The 25,342-nt window shown below is 45.0% G+C and overlaps 1 protein-coding gene across 1 annotated transcript; it reads left to right on the forward strand.

The window, feature by feature from the left end:
- Window positions 1-8,158: 8,158 nt before the first annotated feature.
- On the forward strand, window positions 8,159-22,108 carry SYNDIG1 (synapse differentiation inducing 1). The gene is made up of 3 exons (XM_031552329.1): window positions 8,159-8,236; window positions 12,763-13,323; window positions 21,778-22,108. The coding sequence occupies exons 2-3, from the start codon at window positions 12,850-12,852 to the stop codon at window positions 21,964-21,966; spliced, it is 663 nt and encodes a 220-aa protein (XP_031408189.1). The 5' UTR covers window positions 8,159-8,236; window positions 12,763-12,849; the 3' UTR covers window positions 21,967-22,108.
- Window positions 22,109-25,342: the final 3,234 nt, after the last annotated feature.

Below are 25,342 nucleotides of genomic sequence, written 5' to 3' on the forward strand. Positions count from 1 at the left end.
GGCAGCGCGGGGCGCTCCGCGGCGGTGCTTCCCCGTGTCCCGCATCAGCCGAGATCGCGGGGTCGGAGAGCGATCGGGTTTTTCCCAGGGCCGGGGAGCACCTGGCGAGTTTTCTGGAAGGGAAACTGTGCGTGGGGTCCCCCCTTTTTTCCTTTCCCTGCTGAAATCCTCTCCGGTTCGCTGTGGCGGAGCATCCCTCGCTCTCTGCCCTGCGCCCCGCGGAGGGGGTAAAGTACCGTGCCGTGCCGAGGCGTGCCGAGCCGGGGGGGCACGGCCCCGGGGCACGGTCTGAGCCGGGCACTGCGGGAGGCCCGGCTGCCCACAGCCGCAGCTGCCCTCTGCCCTCAGAGCTCCGCTCAAGAGACACTGGGTTGGGTTTCTTTCCCTTTCCAGCCTCTAGTTTGTGGGCAATGAGAGCCAAGTTGGAGAGAGGGATGGGTACAGGCAAGGAGGCAGGAACCGTCCCCACTATTTAGAGGGGTGACCTTGGGGAAGCCCACTCCTTCCTTCTGGGTACCACTAAAGAATTCCACAAGGGAAGGACCCCCTCCAGGTTGGCAATGCTTTGAGACTTTTCTGGAACTAGCAGTGCAGAAGCGCAAACCCTCCTGGAGCAGGGCTGGTAGGGTGTCAGCCCCAAGAGCTGTGCTCCAGGAGATGTGCAAAGCTCTGTCTGAGACTGGCTTTGTCCCCTCTAAAATCACGGAGCTACCCTTTGGCAGGAGTTGCTCCAGAGAGCAATCTGTTGAACACCTCTTCAGAACAACTGGAGGGGAGGCTGCAGCCTCAGAGTGTAATGAGAGTGATGCAAAAACAACAACAACAACAACAACAACAAAACCCCCCCAAAACCACACACACAAAAAACCCAAACCACCAAAAAAAACCCCCAAAAAAACAAAAACCAACCAACAAGATCTGAACTTCCCAAGAGATTAAATATTCAAGTCACAAATAATTAGACATTAATCCATTGTAAACAGGGCATTACTGACAATTAAAAGATGCTTTGATATTCTTAAAGCTGAGAAGATGACTTAACTGGTACTTTCCAGGGGATTATTGTGTATTATAGAATGCAGCCAGAGCAGAGAATGCGCTTTTCTATGTTCATGTATTTAAATGACTTGTTCTTAATTATAGTTAATGAGCTATCAGCTTCAAAGTAGCTGCGTTTAGATGCTCTCTATATTAGTTCCAAATGACTTCGCTCCAAAGAATAAACCACGTCTCATTTTGCTGGCCAAAGTGACATTTTTTTTGGCAGTTTGGTAACGACAGGTCATGTCAGGGTTTGTGGCATATGAAGGCATCTGTAGGAATGAAGTTTTCCCTTAGGAAGCGGGCATGCAGATGTCTCACATCGCCAGTACCATAAGCTGTGGGACCAATCTCAGCGAGGCTCTTCGCTATACAAATGCAGATGTAATGCAGTAGTGGTGTGCACGGGCACCACCACGACACGTTTCACATGGTGAATGCTGCGTGAGGATTTAAAACGCTTTGCCTTCTAAGGACAGTGTTAGAGAAAAGGCACCAGCCTCACTGGGCAAGGGTTTTTGTCTTTGCACTGTGAATTCGTGTCTGTAGACGTTTACAAGTCAGTCATAAATTCCTCTGTCCTGGAGGATTTGTAAGAGTGGTTGTCTGGTTATGAAGATTGCAGATGGGACTTCCCTGTTTTGTTTTCTTTGCTTTGGAGGCTCAACTTCATCCAGGTCAGCGTACAGTGCTATTGGGGGGAAAAAAAAGAGGAAAAGAACTGCAGAGATTTAAAAACAGGAGGACAACCCTCTGCATGTTCAATGACTTTGTTTTGACAGAACAGAATGAATCTTGTGTGTGTGTAAGCGTGTGGCTGAGCCCACACCCCCTGGCCATCAAATCAAATACCTCTCAATGCTCTTTCTCTGGTAGAAGCTGGAAACCACTGCAATGAGATCACAGCAAAATGCTGCCCAGCTGATGTAAATGTCAGCGACCCCAAGGATGCAGGTGAAATGACTGCTACCACCACTGGATTTGGCACAAAAGGTTTAGTGCTGAGAGTTTTGTGTCACAGCACTGGAAGAACGAGGGACTCTGGTTCTTCTCATTGCACCACTAAGGCTGCATTTTAAAATAGTGCTGCAGTACATGAGAGGTATGACTCCACGCACGCCTTTAGCACTCCCAATTTTAAACACGGCATCACTGTAAATGTGTATCTGTGTGTGTGTATCTATATAAAACCGGGATGTGTAAAGTTCCCTTATTAACCATTCATCCAAATCCATGCTGTAAATTATTTCTGTCCTTAAGCTCCGAGGCTTCAGGTTGCTGTGGCATGAGAATGAGCTGACCACTCACATGAGGGCACTGGACTCTGAGCAGAGTTCAGTGGGGTTAGGTGGCTCGGTGTGCTGTGATTGAGTAGAGCTCAGACCCCTCAAAAATCACAGAGTCAATCACAGGATGACAGAATTGCAGGGGTTGGAAGGGACCTCAGGAGATGATCAAGTCCAACCTCCTGCTAAAGGAGGTACCCTACAGTAGGTCACACAGGTAAATGTTCTGAGGGTTCTTGAATATCTCCGTAGAAAGAAACTCCACAGCCTCTCTGGGCAAATCCCCAGGGATAGTGAAGATCTCTGCAAATTACATTTGCAACTGGATAATTTTCTTGGAAGATAATCATGGGATGATCAAACAGTGGAGCTCCTGAGTGGTCCCCTGCTCGTCCCATGAGATACTCTACCTGGCAGCAGGTCCTGCAGCACAGCTGTGCTCAGCATCTCCTGCTGTGTGCAGTAGCTGATGCAGTTCTTGCTCAGTGCATGGGGCATCTACCCCATCCACCCACCTTTCTTCTCCTATTCCTGCATGCTCAACAAAAAAACAACCTGCCTTCTCCCCATTGCATGTGGCTTGAGGACCATGGAGGTGATGTGGAGCAGAACTGGTGCCTCCCATGTGGAAATCTATTTCTCTGTGGGAAAGGCAAAGAGGGAGAACGATGCAGGGCTTTTCTTCAAGCTCTGAATGTAAGTGAATGTAATGCCTCAAATGTAAGTGGCTGCTTAATCTAATCATCTTCGCCCTGATGAACTGGCACTAGCAATTCCATAGCATTGCAGGAGCATTACTATAAGTGACTTACAGACCTGGAGTGCTTCGCTTGGGGCAGGAGAAACAAGTACCTTCATTTTGCACAAAGGCAGCACCACCATGCTGCTTCCTTGCTCTGTCCTCCCTATGTTTTCTATCCTATTTCAGGAAGGCCTTAACTCCCAGCCTAGAGCATAGTGATGGTGTGTCACATTCAGAATGAGCACAAGATAGCTGCCTTGTCGCTGTGCCTTGCTTCCTGAACACAGTGTGGCAAGGGGAACAATGCTGCAGAGTGGAGTATACAGAGGACCCATCAGGAATGACACCTGAATGAGTCAGTGGGGTCAATGCTGGAGCAACACTTTGATGCTGACTTCTGTGGCCAGCATGGTTACGGGGCTTTGAGGTCACACAGAAGCACCAGCCTCAGCCAACAGGCAGACAGAGGGCCAGGCGATGTCATGAGGTTGATATTTGCCTGTACACACATTCCCTGCATACACTTAGAAGCTATGTGTGAACTTTCACTTTGCAAAGCAAGGATTGTGGTTAAGGCTGTGAGATTAATTGCTCTGGCACCAAGCTTGGCATGATCAGTGTGGGTCTTAGGTGAAGAGTTTCCCCTCTTGGGCAGAGCACTGCAGCTGGGGAGAAATAACCACCTGTAAACAGTAGGGGCTGGTCTGCCAGAGAGGAGCTCTGAAGATAAGGACCATGCAGGTTGGCTGTGAACCAGCAGTGTGCTCTGGTGGCTAAGAAGGCCAATGGTACCCTGGAGTGCATTACAAAGAGTGTGGCCAGCAAGTTGAGGGAGGTGATCCTCCCCCTCTGCTCTGCTGTGGTGAGGCCACATCTGGAGTGCTATGTCCAGTTCTGGGCTCCTCAGATCAAGAATGACAGGGATCTCCTGGAGAGAATCCAGTGGAGGGCCACAGAGATGATGAAGGGCCTGGAGCATCTCCCATATGGGGAAAGGCTGAGAGAGTGGGAGCTGTTCAGTCTAGGGAAAACAGAATGCTGAGAGGGAATATTATCAATGCTTATAGTTATCTAAAAGTGGGGAATCAAAAAGATGGGGCCAGGCTCTTTTCAATGGCACCCAGTAACAGGACAATGGGCAGTGGGCACATATTGAAACATGTATGGAACTTCCATACAAATATGAGGAACTTCATTACTGTGAGGGTTACAGAGGACTGGAACAAGGCTGCCCAGGGAGCCTCTTTCTCTAGAGATACTTAAAATCTACCTAGCCACTTTTCTGTTCAACCTCCTGTAGGGAACCTGCTGCAGCAAGGGGTTGGACTTGATTTCCAGAGGTCCCCTCGAACCCCTACAGTTCTGTGACTCTGACTCACATTAGATGAAATTTCTGTCAGTGAAGGCACTCTAAACAATTAAGAATGCAATTGCACAGCCCAGAGCACAGCTGTATTCACTTGCTTTGAAAACAAAGGGCAGCACTGCCTTCTGCACTTGCATACAGGTCTTTCAGCCCAACTGCTCTGCTCAAGGTACTGACTGGAGATGTTTCATTTGTATGTGCCTGTACGTATTGTTTTGTGAAGGTTGGTTTTATTGGGCTGGATGTAATTAGAGAGTTTTGCAGAACAACTTTTTGGGATGGCTGGAGGGAGAGGAAATGTTAGTTTGGCCATCTGTTGAGATGCCTTTTATAGCAAGAATCACTCCTCATGCCTCTGCCTTCTCAGTAATGGGATGGGGTGTGGGGGTGCCAGAGGGCTGTTGTGAGCTTGGATACACTTGCATTGTGTTTGGGGTTGTCAAATGGCCCTATGCCTGGTTGTAACAGGCTCGCCCTGGACTTGCCAACCATTTGATCAAGGCTGATTTGCAGCACTCACGTGTCCAGGCACGGTTAGGGAGCTGATAATAGCTTTCTGACACTGAGCATTCCCCGATTACATTGGTGAAATGAATTTCTTGCTTATAAAGGCACAGAGCCTGATTTTTGACTGCTTTCACTTTGAAAGTAATTGCTGTAGGTTGTGCAGATGGCAAGGTATTTTTATACTGGTGCCTTCCACAACAGAGAGGGTTATTTACATTACAGCCAGGTGCCGTTATTCAGGTCAGTTATTTATTAGCTGGAAAGTGCAGCTCTGTCATCACATGAAAGAAGTTGTGAGTTTGGACTGATCTCAATAAATAGTTGAAGCTGTCAAAATCAGTTGGGAAGGAGGATGGCTGGAAAAGCCTGGATGTGTCATCTTTTATTGGAGGCAACTCGAGGCAAATTGAACTAAAAGCCAGTTTGTTCAATTAAAAATAAATAAATGAAACATTATAATTCATTTTGGCTCATGCGAGATGCTTCCATCTGCTCAAAAGGAAATATTTTGTTGCAGCGGTAATGTTTTTTGTTTCAGGTCAACGTAAGGTAATTCCACCTTTCTACCCCCATTCCTTGGTTCAGCACTGAATCAAGCAATCAATTATTCAGGCAGACCTAATATGCATATGGTAATTTTTTCCAGATTTAAATATACCTCTGGACGGGCAATCAAGAGACCTGGATTTTATTTCCAGCTCTGCTTCTGTGTCTGATGTGACCTTGGGCATTTATTTGCACCCAAACTCCTACTTTTTTTAGGGCAGGAGGGTGGATTTGCTGCTTATTGGTGATACTAAAATAGCAGGGAGGTCTTTTTACTTCTACTGCTAGCAATTAAACATTTAGGTATCACTAATGCATGCTTTTGGAACTTTCCCAGTGTGAGTTAGCTGCACTGCTTAACAAAACTCCCTGTAGTTTACTTAATAGGTCAAAAGGAATTTCAGCTGCTGAAATAGCAGCTCTTCCTTAAAACAAAACCTATTATAATGAGCCCTACTGAATCAAAGAAGGAAAATACAAAGGGGAAAGATTTTCCCTTCCTTTCCTGAAGTATTTCACTTTGTAATCAGCTCTCCAGATCCATACTGATTTCTCTCAAGCAAAAGGTCCATATGTGTTGCTGTAGTTTCTAGATGTTAGAAACCCCTTAAAGCTTATTGCATTATGTGTTAAAAGATCCTGACACCTGAGGAATTGCACCAGGAGAGCTGTGATCTCCAAATTCTAGATGCGGTTTTTTATTAGGCTGCAGCTCTTTAGGAAAGCTTTCTGCCCACTGTTTTGCATGCTGGCAGCTGGGAACTAGCATGAAACCCCATGGTTGGCTTTGATAGTTGTGGGGCAGTTCAGGGGCAAGGAAGAAAGCGTGGGAGCAGTGGATGTCTTGTTGGGAGCATGGGAGGCAGGTAGAAATCTGCTAGGAACAAGGAGGTTTCAATCATAGGGTAACTCAATTTGAAGGAACCTCAGGAAGCCTCCAGTCCTATCTTCTGCTTCAAGCAGTGTCAGCTGAGGGGCTGTTCTTCATCCAGTTGGGTATTAAAAATCTCCAAGGATACACAACCTTTGTGGACAGCCTTTTCCAGTGCTTGACCGTCCTCCTGGGACAAAGATTGTACCTTGTATTCAGAACAGCACAAGCTCTTTGAGCCTGATCCTCTGAGAATGGCACGGTTAAGACTTGGGAGTTGATGAGGACTCTGCTTTCCACCTCAGCATGGCTTACCTTCCTCTGCAAGCCTTCCTGTCAGTAAACCAAGCATTGGAGTTGATGAGGTCCCCCCTAGCCAGGCGAGACCTTGTAGCTGCTGTTCTGCCTGGAAAAATGTCTTCCTTATCTCTTCCGGGGAAAGGGCTGGGGCTTTTCAGCCACAGTCCAGTTCTCCAGAGGTAACCTGATGGTTGGACTCTGGATCATAGGGGACTTTTCCAAACTTGATTAGTCAATGATTCCAAGCAAGCTGCTTGCTCACGCTGACCTTTAGGTAGATGGCAGGGTGTTCCAGAAAGCTGAGAGAAGCTGAGGCCATGTTAGAGCTGTGTGAAGGGGAGACCCTCATGGCAGGGCAACAACATCCCACTGGGTCACAGAGGAAAGGAATTTGGGGACAATGTACAGTAGCAGAGTTGATTTGTGCTCCTTGTCTGACAGAGCCCGGGGCACAGTGTTTAGCTCTTCTCTCCTTGCCCTCTTTGCAGCTTGCATATCTCTGTCTCACACCCTTTGCTTAATTAGTTTGTCAGCCACTGTCACCATAGCAGAGGAGTGTGCAGAGCGCCCAGCAGAGCACAGCCTTCACTGCAGCTACAGTAGCTGGGCTCTATCGTCACACAAGTGATAGCTTAATAAACCACAGCGTTGCAGATGAGATATCTTGGCACTGGCTGCAGCTACTTATTAAAATAGGAACAGAGGGGAGGAAAAAAACCCAAACAAACCAAGAAATAGAGGAATTAAAAAAAAGTTGAAATAATGAATAGCTTTGCTTCTAATGCCGGAGACCTGGGTGAAAATTTATAATCCCCAAGGAAAAAATAGATTGAAGTTTGACCTAGTATTTGTCATCATCTTGAACTTAGTTTTCTCTTCTGGTTCCAGCCTCAAGTCTGAAAGTGCAGAGTTATTTCTGGTTGGCCTGAGCACCAGTAAGTGATTTGTGGGGAGAAACTCAAACTGTGTGAAGATAAATGAAACCTGAACCAACCCAGTTAAATTAACTCTGCATCTTGGAGCAAATTGAACTGCTCTCTTATTTAAAGGGCTCTGATGAGTTTCGTTTTCCTGTCAGCATCATTTTGAAGCCTTTCTGTGGTCTGAGGCAATGAGAGGGGCTCTTTTTGCTCTGAGTGTTGACTCCCTGCAGAGAAGGCATCCTTTGACTACCTTCAGATGCCTATTACAGATTGTCTGCTCAGTCATTCTGCCATCCAGAATCCTTCAGCCGGAGCTGGAAACTGGGACGGTCTTCATGGCAGCTCCTACCTACACATCTGAGTCACAAATACGAGTCTGGCCCAGGTTAGGAAAAGCTCTTAACAAAAGGATGGTGCAGAGTATGGGAACTGTTGAGTTATGGCCTGAACCACTGATTGATCACATGGAGAAAGGGCAGGTCGGCCCTGGGAGCACAGGTGAAGGCAATTCAGCTGTGTGACCAGCAGGGAGCGGAGCCTGGCTGCACCTCTCTTAGATCCCATTTAAGGGCTGACTATCCCTGGGGAAGGTTCTCTTGCTAGAGATCCCTCCCTTCTGAAGTCTTTCCTGTGAGCCTTGATCTTCAGAGACAGGTGAGCACCTTTCCTTTTCTTTTGTGACACTGTTCCGTTCGTGCTAGTCCCTTAGCTGTTACTCTCCTGTATCACTCTTCTACTGCATTAATCCTTCTGGTTGTAGTGCATGAGTGTACTGTGTTGTCCTGACCCATGCACCTTGCATAACTGCTATTAATTTTTCCTGTGGAACATCCTCAAGTGCCTGCAGTAAGTGAAGTGAGTTCCAAACTTTGAGTCTAATTCTCCTATCAACACCAGGATAGCAGCAGGAAACAAAGGCCTTGGGAATGTGATTTTACTCTCTTCAGCCAGTGGCTGGGGAGTGAAAAACCCAGAGGAGATTCACTTTCCACAGTGAGGATGTGAGATTTCATTTCTGGCTGACAGCAGCCTTAAACCCACTTTTTTATTGATGAAGAATCTCTGGGTGCCTCAACAGTTTCTCAGTTTCCCCAGACAGCAATTGACCTTGTCTCAGCTGTGCATCAAGATGCACTTGCAATCAAGGTGCTATTGATTTAAACCTAATGGCCAGCTGCTCAGGATTTTCACCTGGAAAAGAAAAATCAATACCACTTTATTATTATTATTAGCTATATATGTGGTGTAATGGAAAGGTATAAGAGTCTCACCAGCTCCTTACCATTAAGCCCCACAGTTGCAGGGCTGAGAACATTGGGTCAGGCTGCGGTAAAGCAGCCAACTAGCAAAATGACATAAGGGATAAACAATTTTCCTTGACTGAATGCTGCCATCCCATCTCTATTTCCTGCCCTTCCCTGAGGCGTGCAGGCTGTGCTGCTATGTGGGACCCCAGAGAGAATGTCTTGAGCGATGCATTTGCCATATTACTGGAGGAGCTATATGTGGGGAGGATGTCTCTTGTTTTGTCTTTTCCTTGTTTCAGATGCTTTCTTTCTCCCTCCCCCATCCCAGGGGGAAAGTGTCATTCAGAATCTGCAAAATTGGTTTACTAAACTGGTTTAAATGCATGTCAGGTGGCACTGGACAGATAAATGCTTAGGTCTGTGGTAGGATTAAGCAAACACCACAGGCTCTCTCCTATCTACTGAGTGAGACTAAGATCCGTCCTGTTATTTGCAAGATAAATGGTCCAGCATTGACTGGTATGGTGGTAATGGCCTTAAGTTGCATCGGGGAGGTTCAGGTTGTATATTAAGAGAAGTTTCTTCTTAGAAAGAGTGGGGATGCACTGGTGCAGGCTGCTCGGGGGGGGTGATGGAGTTGGCATCCCTGGAGGTGTCCAAGAACTGTGTAGATGTGGTATGGAGGGGTGTGGTGGGGATGGGGTGATGGTTGGTCACGATATCTTAGTGGTCTCTCCAACCTTAATGATTCTATAGCTGTGTCCATACCATGAAATTCTTACCTACCAAGACAAGGTGGTTTTGTCCTTTATGCTTCTGAGGAACATGCATGGCACTTATTTACTTCAGAGTTGATATTGCCTAGGAGAGGGCACAGGCTGAAGCCAGGGTAGGGTGTTGGCCACGCTAATACTTTACTGGTATGGATGACTAGGGAGTCTGTACATAGCTGTCCTTAGGTCTTTGGAATAGTGGAGATATCAGTTGTAGAGTTCCAAAGACGTCATGAAGAATTCTTTCTCAGGACTTTATGGCATCCTACCTGTCAACACTCCAAAGGCATTGAAATCAAGTTACCTTTTCAAATATCTTCCTTGTAATTAGTCATTTACAAAAGGGGCTTGATTCCTGTCTCACACAGGCTGGTGAAAAATGGAAAGCAAGGAGTGGCATGGGACACTACTAAATCCTGACAAGGCAATCCTATTGATTTTCTGAAGTGCTCCCATGTCTCATGTCACTTGGACATGCTGAAGCATTTTTCCCTATGTATTCTCTTTACTTGTTTCCTCTTACTCTTGAGGAGTGTGAGAAGAACTAAAGGATGGCTTTTATTTCCAATGACTTTGTAGTGTCCCATGCATCTTTAAAGAGATGACAGTGACCTTTCCTCAAAGTCCAACCCTCCCAAGATGGAGCAAGATTACTACTCAAAATTACATGAGGAAAATGCACTAGCTAGCTCTGGTGTCATGATGTGTGCAGATTCTCATTTGTACCAATCCAGAGTGAGAGTTTTCCATGAAGATGGCATAGCTGTCAATGAAATGCCTGGGGTGAAACCTGCATTTCCGAAGTCAAGCGTTATCTGGATGATATGTGAATGTAGAAAAAAACATGAAGGGAATCTGACAGCGTAGCTAAAAAGCACTGTCAGATAAAGCTGCTTTAAAAGACATCTTCCCAAGTACTACTCAAGTCAGGCAGTACACATTTGTTGGAATTATGTGAGCACATCAGAATACGAGACCTAACCATGCTTGCTTCAGCCATTGATGTAGTGACCAAATTATTGCTCTGTTTATTTGTGTTTTTTTTTTTTTTCTGGGAGGAGGTCTGTTTGGGTTGTACATCTTCCCATTACTACATCTGTGGCAGTACCATAGCAAATTTTCTGCTGATCTCAGCTTGCTTGAACAAATGCTGGGACTCAGAATGTTTCTGAGAAGGTTTGCAGTACCAAGTGAAGTCTCTCTGACTTTAGCAGGGTTAACAGTTTGTGCTGCATGTCAGGGAGCCTTGCATGCTTTCTTCACTGTCTCAAGAGAATCCAGCAAAGACTTGAGAGAACTTACTTGCTGAGTTTTAATCAGTAATTTTTGGTGAAGTATTTTCTCTTTGTTTCTTTGATAGGGGAAGGAATAGGCATGACTGTGGGCAAACTGTTAGATAACAGATGGATCATCTAAGCAAGTGGCCCCACCAAACCTGGATAAAGCAACAGCTATTCTCAACTTAGTTTGTGACTAGTTTCCACTGGAACCTAGTCTCCACTCTGGAGACTCCTAAATGATGGAACTGCTCAATAGCCTACAGAGGACCGTGCACATTGGCACTGCTCTGTGGGGTCTTATGTTTGCAGAATGGAAGATGGTATTTCTGCAAGTACCAGTCCTGAGGCAAATGTGTGACATGTTGATCTCTCCACTCGCTCTTACCTGCCAAACTTTGCTTGCTTGCTTCTAAATCAACTACACCTTACCAATATGTCTGTGCTGGCACAAGCTTAGTTATTCAGTGTAATCCCGCCATGAATGGAAGGATAGTGTGGTCCTCCATTCATTTAGCGCAGACACACAAGGAAAGAAGGCTTCTTTGGAAAGACAGGCTACTTGCTCCTAAGAGGGATTTCAGTCTTTAGGACTAAGCCTTTGGGAAATAGTCCAAGTTTCAAGGCTAATTTGCACATTGGTGTGATTTTGCCAACAGGTTCTCCAAATTTGGGACTGAGAGTAGGTACAGCGTAAATTCCTCAGGATCCCACTGTGGTGTATCTTCACTTGTGCAATTTTCCTGTCAGTTCACCTAGAACAACTTCTAAACTATTTACCGATACAGCAAAATAGGTTTTCTACATATTAAACCAAGTGCCGTGAATGCAGGTGTTGCAACACACTTAAGTCAGCTTTTTTTGTACATTAAAAGAGTTTCTTGCTTCATTCCTGGTGTATGAGCAGAAGAGCAGCTCTTAATGGTTTAAATGTCTCTTGCAAGCCAGAGGCTTATTGTTGCTGTGATGGATACATCCACATTTCAAAAAGCATTTTCTTTCAGTTGCACATGAGCAAAAACAGTAATAAAGTATTTGGGCTGGGAAACAGTACTTTTAACCTTTTGAACTATCTTTGATCTTCATACATTAGTGCAGCCCACACAAAGCGAAGCTGGGTTGGTTCTCTGAAGAAATAGACAACAGTCACTGTTCCTTTGTACAAATGCAACAACCAGGTCCTGAGGCTCAAGAAATTGTGCCTCTATTTCTTCTAAGTGAATCTGGATGGGGCTGGGCCTGCTGACTGGCCTCATCACAGACCTTAATTCTGTCATCACAGGTCAATCTCTGAGACTGTGGAAGAAGAAGCTTTTTTTAAAGTTAATTTAAAGGGAGCTGCTTCCTTGTTTTTCCTGCAATTATGTTGTGAAGGGGCATCAAAGCACTTGACAAGGTTGAAGGTTGGCTGCGGAGAATGACAGCTGAACGCATCATCTGCCCTGCTCTTCGTAATTGCAGCTTTTCCAGAACTGAAAATGCTTTCTTTGTCTTTTGTCTTTGTATTTTGTTTTGTTTTTCCCCATCTCTCATATCAGAGCACTTCCTTTGGGAAGGGAACATTGTCCTTAGAATGACTGTAGGGTATATGTGAAAATGGAGGGAGTTCGTAGCCCTCCTCTGCATGGCCCACTATTGCCAAGACCTCTCGAGAAGCCCTCTGTCACCACACGTTGCCACCTGCTCCTATTCACCTCATGGTATATTATAAGTTGTTTGCCTTTTCAAATAGGGATGTATTTGGACAGTTAGGTCAAGGTGTGTGCATATATGAGGCTATATTTTCTCATGGGCTAGTATAAAAGACAAGCTGATTTGGGTGCTTTCATGTGTTGTTCATTACTTACAGCCTCACCTTCGTGTCTATTTTCTTTCTTCTTCAGGACAATGGAGGCCACTGCCCCAATGTGACCTATATCTACTGTACAACATAATACAGACCACCATCCTGCTCTCTGACACCTCCCAGTATGGATGGTTTGATTGAGCAGAACAATGTGCTCATGCACAATAAGATTGCTGAGGCCGGGAAAAGGAATGGTTTAATTAATACAAGGAACTTAGTAGCAGAGAGCCGAGATGGTCTGGTGTCAGTGTACCCAACCCCACAGTATCAGAGCCACCGAGCGGGAAGTTCCCCGAGCTGCCTGGAGAATGGCAGGAATGACCCCGTGCAGCAGCTCCTGGATCCCAACATGCTGCAGCAGACCGTGGAGTCCCATTACCGTCCCAACATCATCCTCTACTCGGAGAATGTGCTGCGCTCGTGGGGTGAGAGCATCAACTCAGAGTGCTGCGAAACCACATTCATCGAGGACCGTTCCCCTACCAAGGACAGCCTGGAGTACCCAGACAGCAAATTCATCGATCTCTCAGCTGATGACATCAAGATTCACACCCTCTCCTATGATGTGGAGGAGGAGGAGGATTTCCAGGAGCTAGAGGTCAGATGTCACATGGGATCTGTGGGGGAGGATGTGTCTGGGCTGAAGTGTACAGCTTCTGGGTGCTGGTTTTCATGGGTTCAGATGTATTGCTCTCTCCTCCAGCCAGGACAGGGTGCAATTGCTCAACTTTAGTTGCAGGGTGGAGTCCTGGCTCTGCAGAGGCTAATGTAGGCTCTGAGTAGGCTGGTCATAAACTAAAGAAGACCCATACATTTAAACGCTGGGAAAGTCGAGGCCTGAAGCATCTGTCCCATACATGAAGCTGGTTTTACTCAGTAGGCCAGCATCACTTGTTACTTTCTCTTGATTTGAGTTGGATATAAAACTGGTTGTTTTGCATTCTGGCTCAAACATTAAACCTGTCCATCTGTTAACATAAAACCAGGAGTCTTTGGGTTTCTAGCCACAACGAATCCTATGCGCCTGAATAAGACTTTTTCTGATGGGGTGAAACACTTCATTAGGCTCCAAATGCAATGCTTTGTTTTAGGTTCCTGTGCTTCATTGATTGTTCGCACTAAAGTAATATAAATTTTGTTCTCCAAATGGGGCATACTGGAAATCAACTTCATTCTTTCTTAAATGGTGCATTTTCTACTTCAGAAAATCCTGGCTGTGCTAGCTGCCCAAAGACAACACAGATTTGCCAGTGGGAGTGGAGGGTGCCCATGCTGTTGCAGATCCCTGAACTTTCTCATCATTAGTCACAGACTCCTAAGCTAGCAAAACCCATCTGGCTGACTGGAGCAAAAACACTGCTTCAACCTGAATGTCTAAGAGGAGTTCAGGAAGCTATTTTCCCGCGTTTCTCTCTTGCGGGGTTTTCTCCGTTGAATGCTAATAGGCCCTAAAACTTCTATTTTCACCTTCTTTAATATCAGCGTGTCACCCTGCGCAGGGGCAGCTCAGCAAGAGGCTGACTTCTCTTTGATTCTCTTTCTGTATTGCTCAGGTAAGCAGAGAGAGGTGCTTTTCACAGTGTGCGCTGGTAATGCGGTATTCAATACCTCCACAGGGAGACAGGAAGTTTATGTTTGAGGCCTGTAGTGGTGTTAGCTCAAATCACGCCCTTCTATAGCATTTCAAAGCTGGCTTTGTGGGAAGCCTCATTTTTTTTTTTTTTAAATCAAAACAAAAGGCTGAGATGCTGCCTTTTTTTTTTTTTCTAGCTTTCCTCACGCAGTGGTTGTGATGCAAGTGACTGCAGCAGGCACGAAACTGCCTAATGATGTATTGTCACATCTGGCCTAACACTGAGGCAGAAAGAAAGAAAATACTTTGTTTTCTATAGCATGAGAGGTAATGGCCCTAGGTTGCACCAGGGCAGGTTCAGATTTGATATTAGAAAAAATTTCTTCTTAGACTGATGAGGCACTGGCACAGGCTGCCCAAGGAGGTGGTGGAGTCCCTGGAGATGTTCAACAGCTGTAGGGTTGTTGCACTGAGGGATGTGATTAGTGAGCATGGTAGGGATGGGTTGGTGGTTGGAATAAATGATCTTAGTGATCTTTTCCAGCATTAATGACTTTATGATTACTGTCAACCCAAATCCAGCAAGACCTTCTTGAGTCAACTGTCAGAGAATGGGCTAAAAAAAACCAGGACAATGAAAAAATATTTTGTACCAAAAATGTTTTCTCATTTCTTGGTGGGATTTTTAAAGTGTCTTTACATTGTAGGGCTCTTAATATATTGGAACCACAGAACTTGGATTGGCTTTCCACAGAAAAGATTTCCTAGTAAAACTCCTATGAAAGTAAAGGTCTGGGGAAAGGGCATCACCCTTCCTCTCCCAGATTTCCAGAGGGAAAGAAGAGAGTTCATCTCCCTATCTCTCTGCAAATGTTTTAACATGCTGTAAGTGTGTGCATTGTGTTCCCAGGGTCCTTCTTTTTGTGTTATGGTGAGAATAATACAGAAGATGCTCATCCTGACCTACTCATATAAGGTGCTCAGGGGAGGCAAGTGTGTACACAGTGTGCATCCACACAGCTTCCTGTGTGATTTCTCTTCCACCAGGAGAATGAAGGAAGGAGAAGAAAATGAGGCAATGTCTGAGGAAGGACCTACTTGACTAGAAACATGTGCATTGTTAGAATTGCTAGAAGCCTCTCCTCCTAGCCCATTTTCAGCCTGTATTTTGGTGCTGCATAGCCAGCCCAGTGCAGTGCTCTGGTTTTCACACCTCTGCAAAACCAGACCCACATTAACAACCTACTGAGTAGCTGTGCGCAGCATGAGGGTTCTCAGCATGTGGAGTAAATGGTTACAACCCAAGAAGATCCAGATTCTGCAGTTGGTACTACGGGAAGATTAGGAGAAATGTGCTCAAGTGAATAAGACCAGCAGAAAGGTGCTCCTATGGTCTCCACCTAGACTGATGCTGTATCAACAGAGTCAGATGCATGAGGGACACCTGGGCTAGGTATTACAGAGGTTTACTAGAGATGTAGCTGTACATCCTTTTCTTTTTTTCCAGGAATGGGAAAAAATTGTTTGAGGACAGCAGTCACTGAGTAGGGGAATGAACCATGCTGCACCATTAACTACATAAAAAAAAAAATAGCCTATCTGTTCAAATGAGAAATACAGCATCTGAATCACACAGCATGCATCTGGTCCAGTAGAATGCTTTTTTCCCACCCATTACGGACAAGAAGCAAATGCTTGTTTAAATTACTAATGCATTCAAAGTGGAGTGAAAAGGTTCTGTACAGGGACTGGGAGTAGAATTCAGGAGAACAGCAAGAAGACAATACAGGAGAGGTGTAGGGTTTTGCTTCTGCACTGATAAACTCAAAGGATTTGTTTCCCTCATCCAGGGTGCACAGCATGTTGCTGAGTATCTTGCCACACTGTCTTGCCACAGTTCATAGGAACTGATCAGAGCTCAGTTCTCATAAGGCTTCTTTGTCTTTGATATTTCCTTTGGGGGTGGGGGGCAGGGGGGAACAACAAAAAGATCACCCTTTTGCAAGACTTTGCAAAGAGGGAAGCTTCATGCAGAAAAGCTGTTGTCTTTTGGTCTCTTGAAAGCTGGGGGCTACCACGTTGCCCTGCATACCCAGGCAAGGTGAGTGGATTCCCAAGTCGAACATCTCTGTGAAAGTCTTTCAGGGGGACAGAACAAGCTTGGAGCTGAGTTGTTCCCTTTTTGGCACTGATTTGTTCATGCAAAGCATCTGCCTAGCAGGTGTTGCAGCTGGGTATTTAATTGTTTGGAAATATGGAAAAATCCAACTCAGCCCTTTGTAATGAGCTCCACTGTGTAATACTTAAGTCCATGGACACATGCAAGGAGCACCTTTTACGGACTGCAGCTCAGTGTGTTTCAGCCAGCGTTTGCTTTTTGAAGAGCAAACACTGGCAGTTAGGCTTCTGACAACAGAAATATTGTTGTTTTCCTGCAAAAAACATTGCCACAGACACATTCTCTGGAGAAAGCCAGCTGTTTTGACTGACAGCAGTGTGGCTCTGGTTTGAAGTGACATCCCAGCCAGGCTGCAGGGCTTGCTGCTTTGTTGCCTGCCATCCTCTTCAGAATGGGTTTGTTCAGATCATCAATGTTTTCAACAACCTGGCTGCAAGAAGGCATCTTATTCCTCTCCCCAAGTCTGGGGACTCTGAAGAATCCCAGGAGATGTGGCAGAGGAGCAGGATGCATGCAACAGAGTGATCCTGCCACTTTGCTTGCTGCAGCACTATGGGCACATTAACTTTTGTGTTTCCTTACCAGCAGTGTTCCTCAGGTCCTGGTGTAATGATGTTCAGACTGCATATGGAAATCATAATCTGCAAAGAAAACCATCTCTGAAACAGCTCTTATTAGCACACACAGCCCCATTTTGCTCTAGCGTTCACCAGGCATGAAAGCAGAATGCTGTGCGTTCTGTCAAAGATTTAAATTTCTTTCTCTACCAATCCTTGAAATCAAATGATTCCATACTTAGGTATCTCTGGAACTCTTATAAATATCTTATGAGTCCTTTACATCACAATTAATAGACAGACAACTTGTCAAATGTGGTGGCAGTGGAATATGTAATAGTTCCTAGCTGAAATATCCTCCTGTTAGAGCTCATGTGCAAATACAGTGCTATCCAGAAACATCATTTGTCATATTAACACACTGGCTACTCTTCCTTCTGGTCCCTGGATAGATGGCTTATTTAGAGAAAACCAAGCTATTGATGGCAGAAAATTGAATTATTCATATGTGTCACATAAAAGAATACACCTCAACTCTCTCTTAAATCTCTTTTTCCCAACAATGTCTGAAACAGTCTCTGGAAAGTGAAATAAATGGAAAGAAGAAAAGAAGTGTTGGGCTTTCAAGCTAAGTATTTTTTTTCCTTCTCTATGAATTGCTGGCTGCTGCTGTGAGAACTCATCCCTTTGACATGAGCATAAAAACGCAGAAATGGAAAGTGAATCCTAAGACATGTCTTGTTCCATCTAGCTGCTCCTCACATCATATCCAAGCGCCTCCTGGCTGTATCTCTCCTGTGATATAAAGAGAAGACCACAAAGAGGGTTTATGTGAATTAAACTCCATGACAAGCACATTTTCTCTTAACCCTGTCAGAATGCAGGTTTAATGTTTGAGCCAGTATGCAAAACAACTGGTTTTATATCCAATTCAAATCAAGAGAAAGTAATGAGTGATGCTGGCCTGCTGAGTAAAACCAGTTCCATGTATGGGACAGGCAGCATTGGGATGAGACTCATACAATCATGGAAACGCTTGGTTTGGAAGGGACCTTAAAGACCATGAGCAGGGTTGCTAACCACTAAATCACGCACCAGACTGAAAACCAGGGTGCCATCCAACCTGTCTTTGAGCACCTCCGGGGATGGGGCACTTACAGCTTCTCTGAGCAGCAGTGTCAGTATCTCACTGCCCTCTGAGTGAAGAATTTCCCCCTGACACCTGTGGTGCCCTCAGCCTTCCCTGGGACCAGAAATCTAGAAAGTGTGTTTGAACAGCCCTGGGAGGTATCTGCCCCCTGGAGAGAAGCTCTGTAAAGGCTGCAAAAACTGAGTGGCAGATGTGTTTCAATGTAAATAAATGAAAACAAATATGTTTATGGAAAAATAATGAAATTCATGTGGACTCAATGCTGAGCTTGTATCTGTGAGCTGCAGCTTGGGGAAGAAACTGGTCTCAGACCATGGAGTGCAGAGGCCAAGCTGATAAGTCAGCAAAATATTGGATATGGTAAAGAATGTTATCAGGGATGAGATAGCGTACCAGCAGCATTTTGTTGATGTCTGAAAGCTCACAGCAATTCGCTTTCCACGTGGGACATGTATTTGTGGTGCCCACTTCTGAAGGAGATAGATAAGAGCAACAAAATCATAGAATATCCTGAGTTGGAAGGGACCCGTGAGGATTTTAACCCAACTCCCTGCTTCACATTGCACCATTCAAACCCAGTGTTTGAGAGCGATGTTCAGACGCTTCATGAACTCTGGCAAGTTCCATGCCATGTCCTCTTCCCTGGGTAGACTGTACCAGTGCCCAACCTTCCTCTCAACAAAGAACCTGTCTCTAGCCCCTAGCTGCCCCTACCCTGACACACTGCCTTCCGCTCCCTGTGAGGAGCTGCAGCTGCCACGAGGCTTCCCCTCAGCTCCTTTGCTTTGCACTGAGCAAATTCAGGGGCCTTCACGCTCCTCACACACCTTGTCATGCAGACCTTCTCTACCTTTGCAGCCTTTCTTTTGTATGGATGCTCCATTTGATAGAGGAGAAAGCTAAGGGATCTGAAGTCCTCTGGTTGTACAAGATCATGAAGGTGAAGTACAAGATGAGTGCAGACCAGCTGCTCAGCAAACCTGCAATAGTAGAAGCAGGGGAAACCTGAAGGAGCTGTCTTAACACAGATAATAGAGAATTTTTCTTCACACGTGAGGCAGCGATTAGACTGACTCATGGACAAAGAACCCATAGAGAGATATTAAAAGAGATTGGTACAACTTTTCTTGCTAATATCTTTCAAGCGACAGTTGTGGATGCTGGAAGAGCACAAGGAGTGGATGCACAGTGTCCAGGTTTACACAAGCTCCCTGAAGAGTACATCCTGCTGCTGCCGTCAGAAGCAGGGCCCAGGGCTTGATGGACCGTTGACCCAACTCCGTAGGACACACTTTATGTCCCTTTGCCTTCATAGACAAATTTTTAACAGGCCAAAGGAGTGGGTCAGCTGTAAGACAAAAAGGGGACATTGGTGGATGCTGACTCCCTTAGGTTGAGCTGTGTAATGTTACTCTTTCAGTTAATGTGCTTCAGGGAATAGAGGTATCTCCCTAATCTTGTTGTGGCAGCTGGTCAACCTGCAAAGTCACAAGAGTGCTGTGATCCACGAGTAACTTCCAATGGATGCAGAGGGCTGTTGGATGGGAGCCTCTGTCACTCATGCTCAGATTAGGGATATTTATTTTATGGCTGTTATTACTGCTCCTCAGGATAAAGAGTGTGATTTAGGAGACTATGGCAGCTGGCCTGGTCTTGTATAGATTTGTTTATTGCTGTCTGTGGTAATCCCCTTTCAGAAGCAATGTGTTGAATGCATGCTGCTGATGAACTGTAGATAGACTGGCTGTGGGTGTCTAGAGAGCATCATGAGCAGTTGATCAAAATCCAGAGGTACGGGAGAAAGAATGGTCTTGGACATATTCATCAAGGACTTTTTTCCTCCTGAAACATTTTGGCTTTGTAAAGTCAAGCATGAAAAGCTTTCCAAGCAAAGAAAGAGCCCTGTGAGCCCATTCTGGACAGCTGGCTGCTTGACTGACGCTGCTTGTTAGTCTGGGAGCTGGGGAAGCAAGAGGAGTTTGGATCAGGTCAGGATAATGGATTTTGTTTAAATGCCTTTAAAAGTGAATGGGAGCAACTGCAAAACTCCAAATGGTAAAAATAAAAATAAAATAAAAAAAACAACAGGCAAATAAATAAAGCACCGCCAGGCCAAAAGAATCCACGATGGCAACAGGTTTTAGAGGCATAACCTGCTAAGGAAGCATCAGCCAGATGGTGCTCAGTGAGAAGTAAGTGTGCTGAGGCGAGCGGTAATAAACTACAACCATTGGTGGGAGAGCTGCCATCCAGCACATTGCCATCACCATCTGCTGCATTTAGGTGAACTCAGACTGCCTGCAGAAGAGCAAAGGGATGCAGAGTGCTGGTCAGAATAGGGCTCTGTGTTCACTGCGTCACCAAAATAGGCATTGTGAGGAGGGAAATAGGGCACATATTATCTTATAGTTACTTTGAGTTGGTCCTTGTCAAAAACTGACTCCCGAACCATCTGGATTTGAAGCAGATTTCAAAGGGCCATATCAGAGATTAGTTTTTTATGCAGCATGTGTGCAACTGAAATGATTGCTTTGAAGGGAAAAAAGGAGTGATACCAAAAGGGCTGTTTCCTGAAAATCCATCAAAGACTGCAGGCAGCCGTGGCTCACAGCAGAACTCATTGTCTGACTTCTCTAGTGTGAACTGCATTTTTCTGCTGGAAGGGACTGTGTGGCCACCAAGTCCAGCCTCCATCATGCCATGCCACTGGCACCCAGGACAGACTGTCTAGAGAGCCTTTGCTCACTCACAGCTTCTTGATTTAGGTAAAGCACACAGCTTTTAGGGATAGCTAGCCTCAATTTTAAAAAGGGCTTGGTGTAATAGAAAATCCATTACAGCTGCAGAAAAGTGTTCATCACCATCCCTGTTAAAAATCTGCACTTTATGTCAGCTCTTCATCTGCTCTGCTTTCACTTACTGGGGTTTCTTGTGTTTTTTTCTGCTAAACACCAGAGCTGTCTGATCAGAAATTACCTCTCACAGAGGTACTTAGAGAATGTGAAGAAATTGCATCTTAAATTTATATCATAAGAGAAGTTATTCTTTCTACCTTCTTCCCGCGTGAATGATTTTCTGTGGCATAATGCAGGGACCTGATTTTTTTATTCTGAATTTCTCTGTGTCTGGGAAGTAGACCCTGCCCTTCTCCCAGCAAAGTTTATCTCTCTTCTTCGTCCACTGTCACAATCACAGTTTGTGCAACAGTCCTCTTTCTGTTTTGTGGAGGCTGCAGAGAGCAGCTCATTTGGCACAGGGAATGACTATGGACCTCGCTGAGATTACATCTTTCATGTTGCAATCTTGCATGCTGCTGTTGCTTGACAGCCCGTTGTCTTCTAGTCCCTTGACACTTACTTGTGTGAGCCCTAAGTATCAGAGTACAAATGCTCCCAGAACTGACCATGTGCGTGATTGAGACCTCAAGATGAGACACCAGAAATTATCCCCTATGAGTGCTAGAGGTCTGTTTTGGAAATGTCCTGGGGCAATTGGTGGTGTTACTATGAGTGGACGATCACAGACTTGGTCCATGAAAGAGGAGAAAAAATATCATTAATCAGCACTTCCACATTTCTCTTTTGCTTTTCCAGAGTGACTACTCAAGTGACACTGAAAGTGAAGACAATTTCTTAATGATGCCACCAAGAGATCATCTCGGCCTCACTGTGTTCTCCATGCTCTGCTGCTTCTGGCCATTGGGAATTGCTGCCTTTTACCTGTCTCATGAGGTAATGCTAAAACATATCCTGTTAATCTATGGTTTTGCATCCACAAAGTAGCCATCATCTCACACTAGCAAAGTCACCAAGAACAACCTGTGGGCAGAACACTATTTCAGGATGGTGGGAGGTGGTTAAACAGAGCACTGTGTGTGGGACACTTCTCCGCCTTCGTAAATCTCTGTGATAGTGGTGGTTGTCTTGTGAGGCATTCTAGTGAGCAAGTAGTCTATAACATATTTTTGGTTTAATTGACAATAGTCAGAGTCTATGTCTGATTATACAACATTCAACCTTAGGGTACTCTCTAAGTCTGACTTGTGAGTGGAAAGCACCCTTGCTATTTCAAGCATTCAGATTTCCCATTGCAAAAACTCATTACTAGTTGCCAAATTGATCATCTTGAAAAGAAAACCAACAGCAGAAAATTCATTTCTGTTCCTTTTGCCATGAAAAATGACAAAAGGACCGGTACTTCTTGTCCAATTTTGACACAGATGTACTTTTTTATCAGAAAAGCAATGATGTTTCAGTTTGTTTCCTCCATGAGGCAGTCTTCCTTATTTCCAGCCTATGCCTAACAACCACCTAATGCCCCATCATTTTTTTCAACAAGTATGTCTTCAGTGCCTGCAGAGCAATTATTGAGTTTCCCAGCATGGCTGATAATGTAACATGACAGAAGAGTCACACTGGAAGTCTGTTCTTTGACTACAAGGAAACATTCAGTTATATTTCTATCTGCTGATGGTAAAAGTGCCTATTGGAAACTCTGCTCTGTACTCCACGGCACCAAAATTATTCAGCCTCTTGCCTGCCTTTCTAATCTGCCTCCTCTAAACACCTACCAGCACTTGCTGTTTGTCAAGCCAGAGCAGGCACTTCAGATCTGAAGAATCCTACTCTTTAATATCAAGTAAGAGATATAGCACTGCTCCTTTTTTAATTTAAATGAAGCGTCTGTCACTGAACTTTGAAGCCTCTGAGATGATTAAAATTTGTCCAGTGAAAATTAACAGGTTTCCTTCGCTGAGTGCTATTGATTTCTCAAGTTTGGGTCAAAGGATTTACCTGATGATGATGACAGCACAAAGTAAAGCACTGGAAGAGAGCTGCATATATACTTTGGTACTCTGCCGTTTGGTCCTTCAGACAGAGCTATTTATCAGCAATTTCAATGGCCATGACTCCTCACACAGATGGAACAGGCAGGATTTTTCACCAAAGCTACAGCCAAATAATGGTTCCAAGTTGGAGATCACTGGCACAATATTTGCTCTATGTTGGGAAAAACAGTGCATTCAGTAATTTCTTTCCTTCAGGAGACCTGGGGACTGGTAGCTAGTTTTATCCAAGCAATGAAAGCAGAGTGCAAAATAAACAACGTAATAAAGTACTAAAAAACAGTATGGCTGAGAAGCATTCAAAATAGCTATGAGCGGATCCCAGGGGCCAGCACGAACCTGCTGCCTCAATAGGAGCATACACAGTTGGAATAGGTTGCATGAAGACAGGGAATAAGATGTTCTTTGAAGAGGAGTGCTCACCTTTATGGTATGTGCTTCTTACCAGCATGGTGTCAAGACCAGTGGCTTGCTGATTGATCCCTGGGATTTCTGATGTCAGTGACCATGGTATAGCAAAGTGTTCATGGATGCCTCTGAAATTGACGGGATTAATGATGGATTAGGACAGCCATTTTCATTTAATTTCCTCCTTTAAAAAACAAGGTGAGGAATGAGGTAGTATTCAGAATGATCTCTTATATGTGAGATAGTAAAATATTATGTCCTGTTAGCATCTGACTTCTATTTATAGATATCTTTTAACTAAAAGTCCTGAATAACATTTGAGCTCCCTTGTTAACACAAAAGAGTAGCCTAACGTTTCCCATCCTCTGTCAAAAGCCAGAACTGTAACTAATGATCGAAATTTGATGCTTGCATCCCAATCCTTTTTGAAGCTGCTTGAGCTCTTGACAATTTCACACGTACAAAAGTCTCCTGGGTAGTTTTACAAAAAGACCCAGTCTGCAAGAAAAAGCTGCAACAGGTAGGAGTGTCAGAGGTGATGGCTGGATTCTTTGTGCCAGGACTTAGCACCCGTGGCAAACTTTTTAATAAAACAGGGTTCCTTCGGCTGGTTAATGCATCTACATATCTGGGCCTGATTTGGTGGATATACATTTGCGCTGTAAGTGAGTAGACCATTGCCTAGTGATCTTCCTATCCCAAGCAAAGCTGAGAGTCATTGCTTTACATCTTCTGTCAATAAAAGAGAGAGCCCAAAGCCATCGCTGTGCTATGTGCTTGCTCATTTATTTGCTTTTGTTTTGAGTACTGCTTTCCTTCCCACAAGAGTTTGCACCCACAGCTTGGGGCTGCCAAGCCCTGCTCTCACCTTCAGCTCCCAATCAATCACTGTCAGCACAACCTGTGCTCTATCACACTTGCTCCTTTGGTCCCAGCAATGCCTCGGAGCAGATATTCATGCTGCGTGAGACCAGCACTGTGAGGAATGGTGGGATCAGGATGAATGTCCCATTGCTGCTCAGCACAAGGTGTCCTCCACAGGATCTTTTTGTCCAAACCCTCTTTTACTTCATGGGTTTATTTTTAGGAAAGAGGGCAACAGCATGGCATGTGTCTCTTTTCCTTTTTTAGAAAGAAGTACATGATCAGAGAGCTAAGCCTTTGTTGATGTGAATGAGCTTTGCTTTTGTACCTGTTCTCCCATGGGATGTGATGGGATGTGGTGAGACTTCCCCTTAGACCTGGGAAGTCTCCACCAAAGCATCCTGGAGGTGCCAACCGGGCCAGAGCAGCAACAGCAGTGGTACAACACTTCCTCTATACAGCTTCCACGTAACCTCCTTGGATTCATCTCTGACTGACAGGCAGGTTTTCCTAACCTGTGGACTGCATAATACCTTTGTCAGCTCTAATCCTTCCCATTGAACCTCATGGTTTCTGCCAGCGTAAACCTTCATGGTTGCTCGTTCTCTGCTTCTGCTGCCAGCAGCAGGAACCAGGTATCTACTGGCCTTCTCAGACTGAGAAATGCCAAGACAGGTTTATAGGGATTTTCAGAAGACATAGACACACATCTGAAAAATCCCACCAGACATTTTTCTCCATGCTTAGGTGCTTAAAGAGCCTTCAAATCTAATCCCTGCTCCTCTCCTTGGCAGCACGTGTAGTCTGCCAGGCAGCAGCCTGCAATCCAAGCACATGAGAGCAGTCACTTCCTGTCTGCTGTGGTTAACCTGTGTACCAATTAATTCTCTCACACGGGGATTGAGGAATGCAGGGCACTGTAATTATTCCCCAACCTGTGGATTGCTTGAGTGATACAACCCCAAACATCATCACTTGGGATACATTCAAAGAAAAGTAAGGACTGTGCACTGAATAAAAGGATTTTCTCTTGTATTTGT

The sequence above is a fragment of the Meleagris gallopavo genome, chromosome 2, assembly GCF_000146605.3.
Source record: "Meleagris gallopavo isolate NT-WF06-2002-E0010 breed Aviagen turkey brand Nicholas breeding stock chromosome 2, Turkey_5.1, whole genome shotgun sequence".
Taxonomy (NCBI): domain Eukaryota; kingdom Metazoa; phylum Chordata; class Aves; order Galliformes; family Phasianidae; genus Meleagris; species Meleagris gallopavo.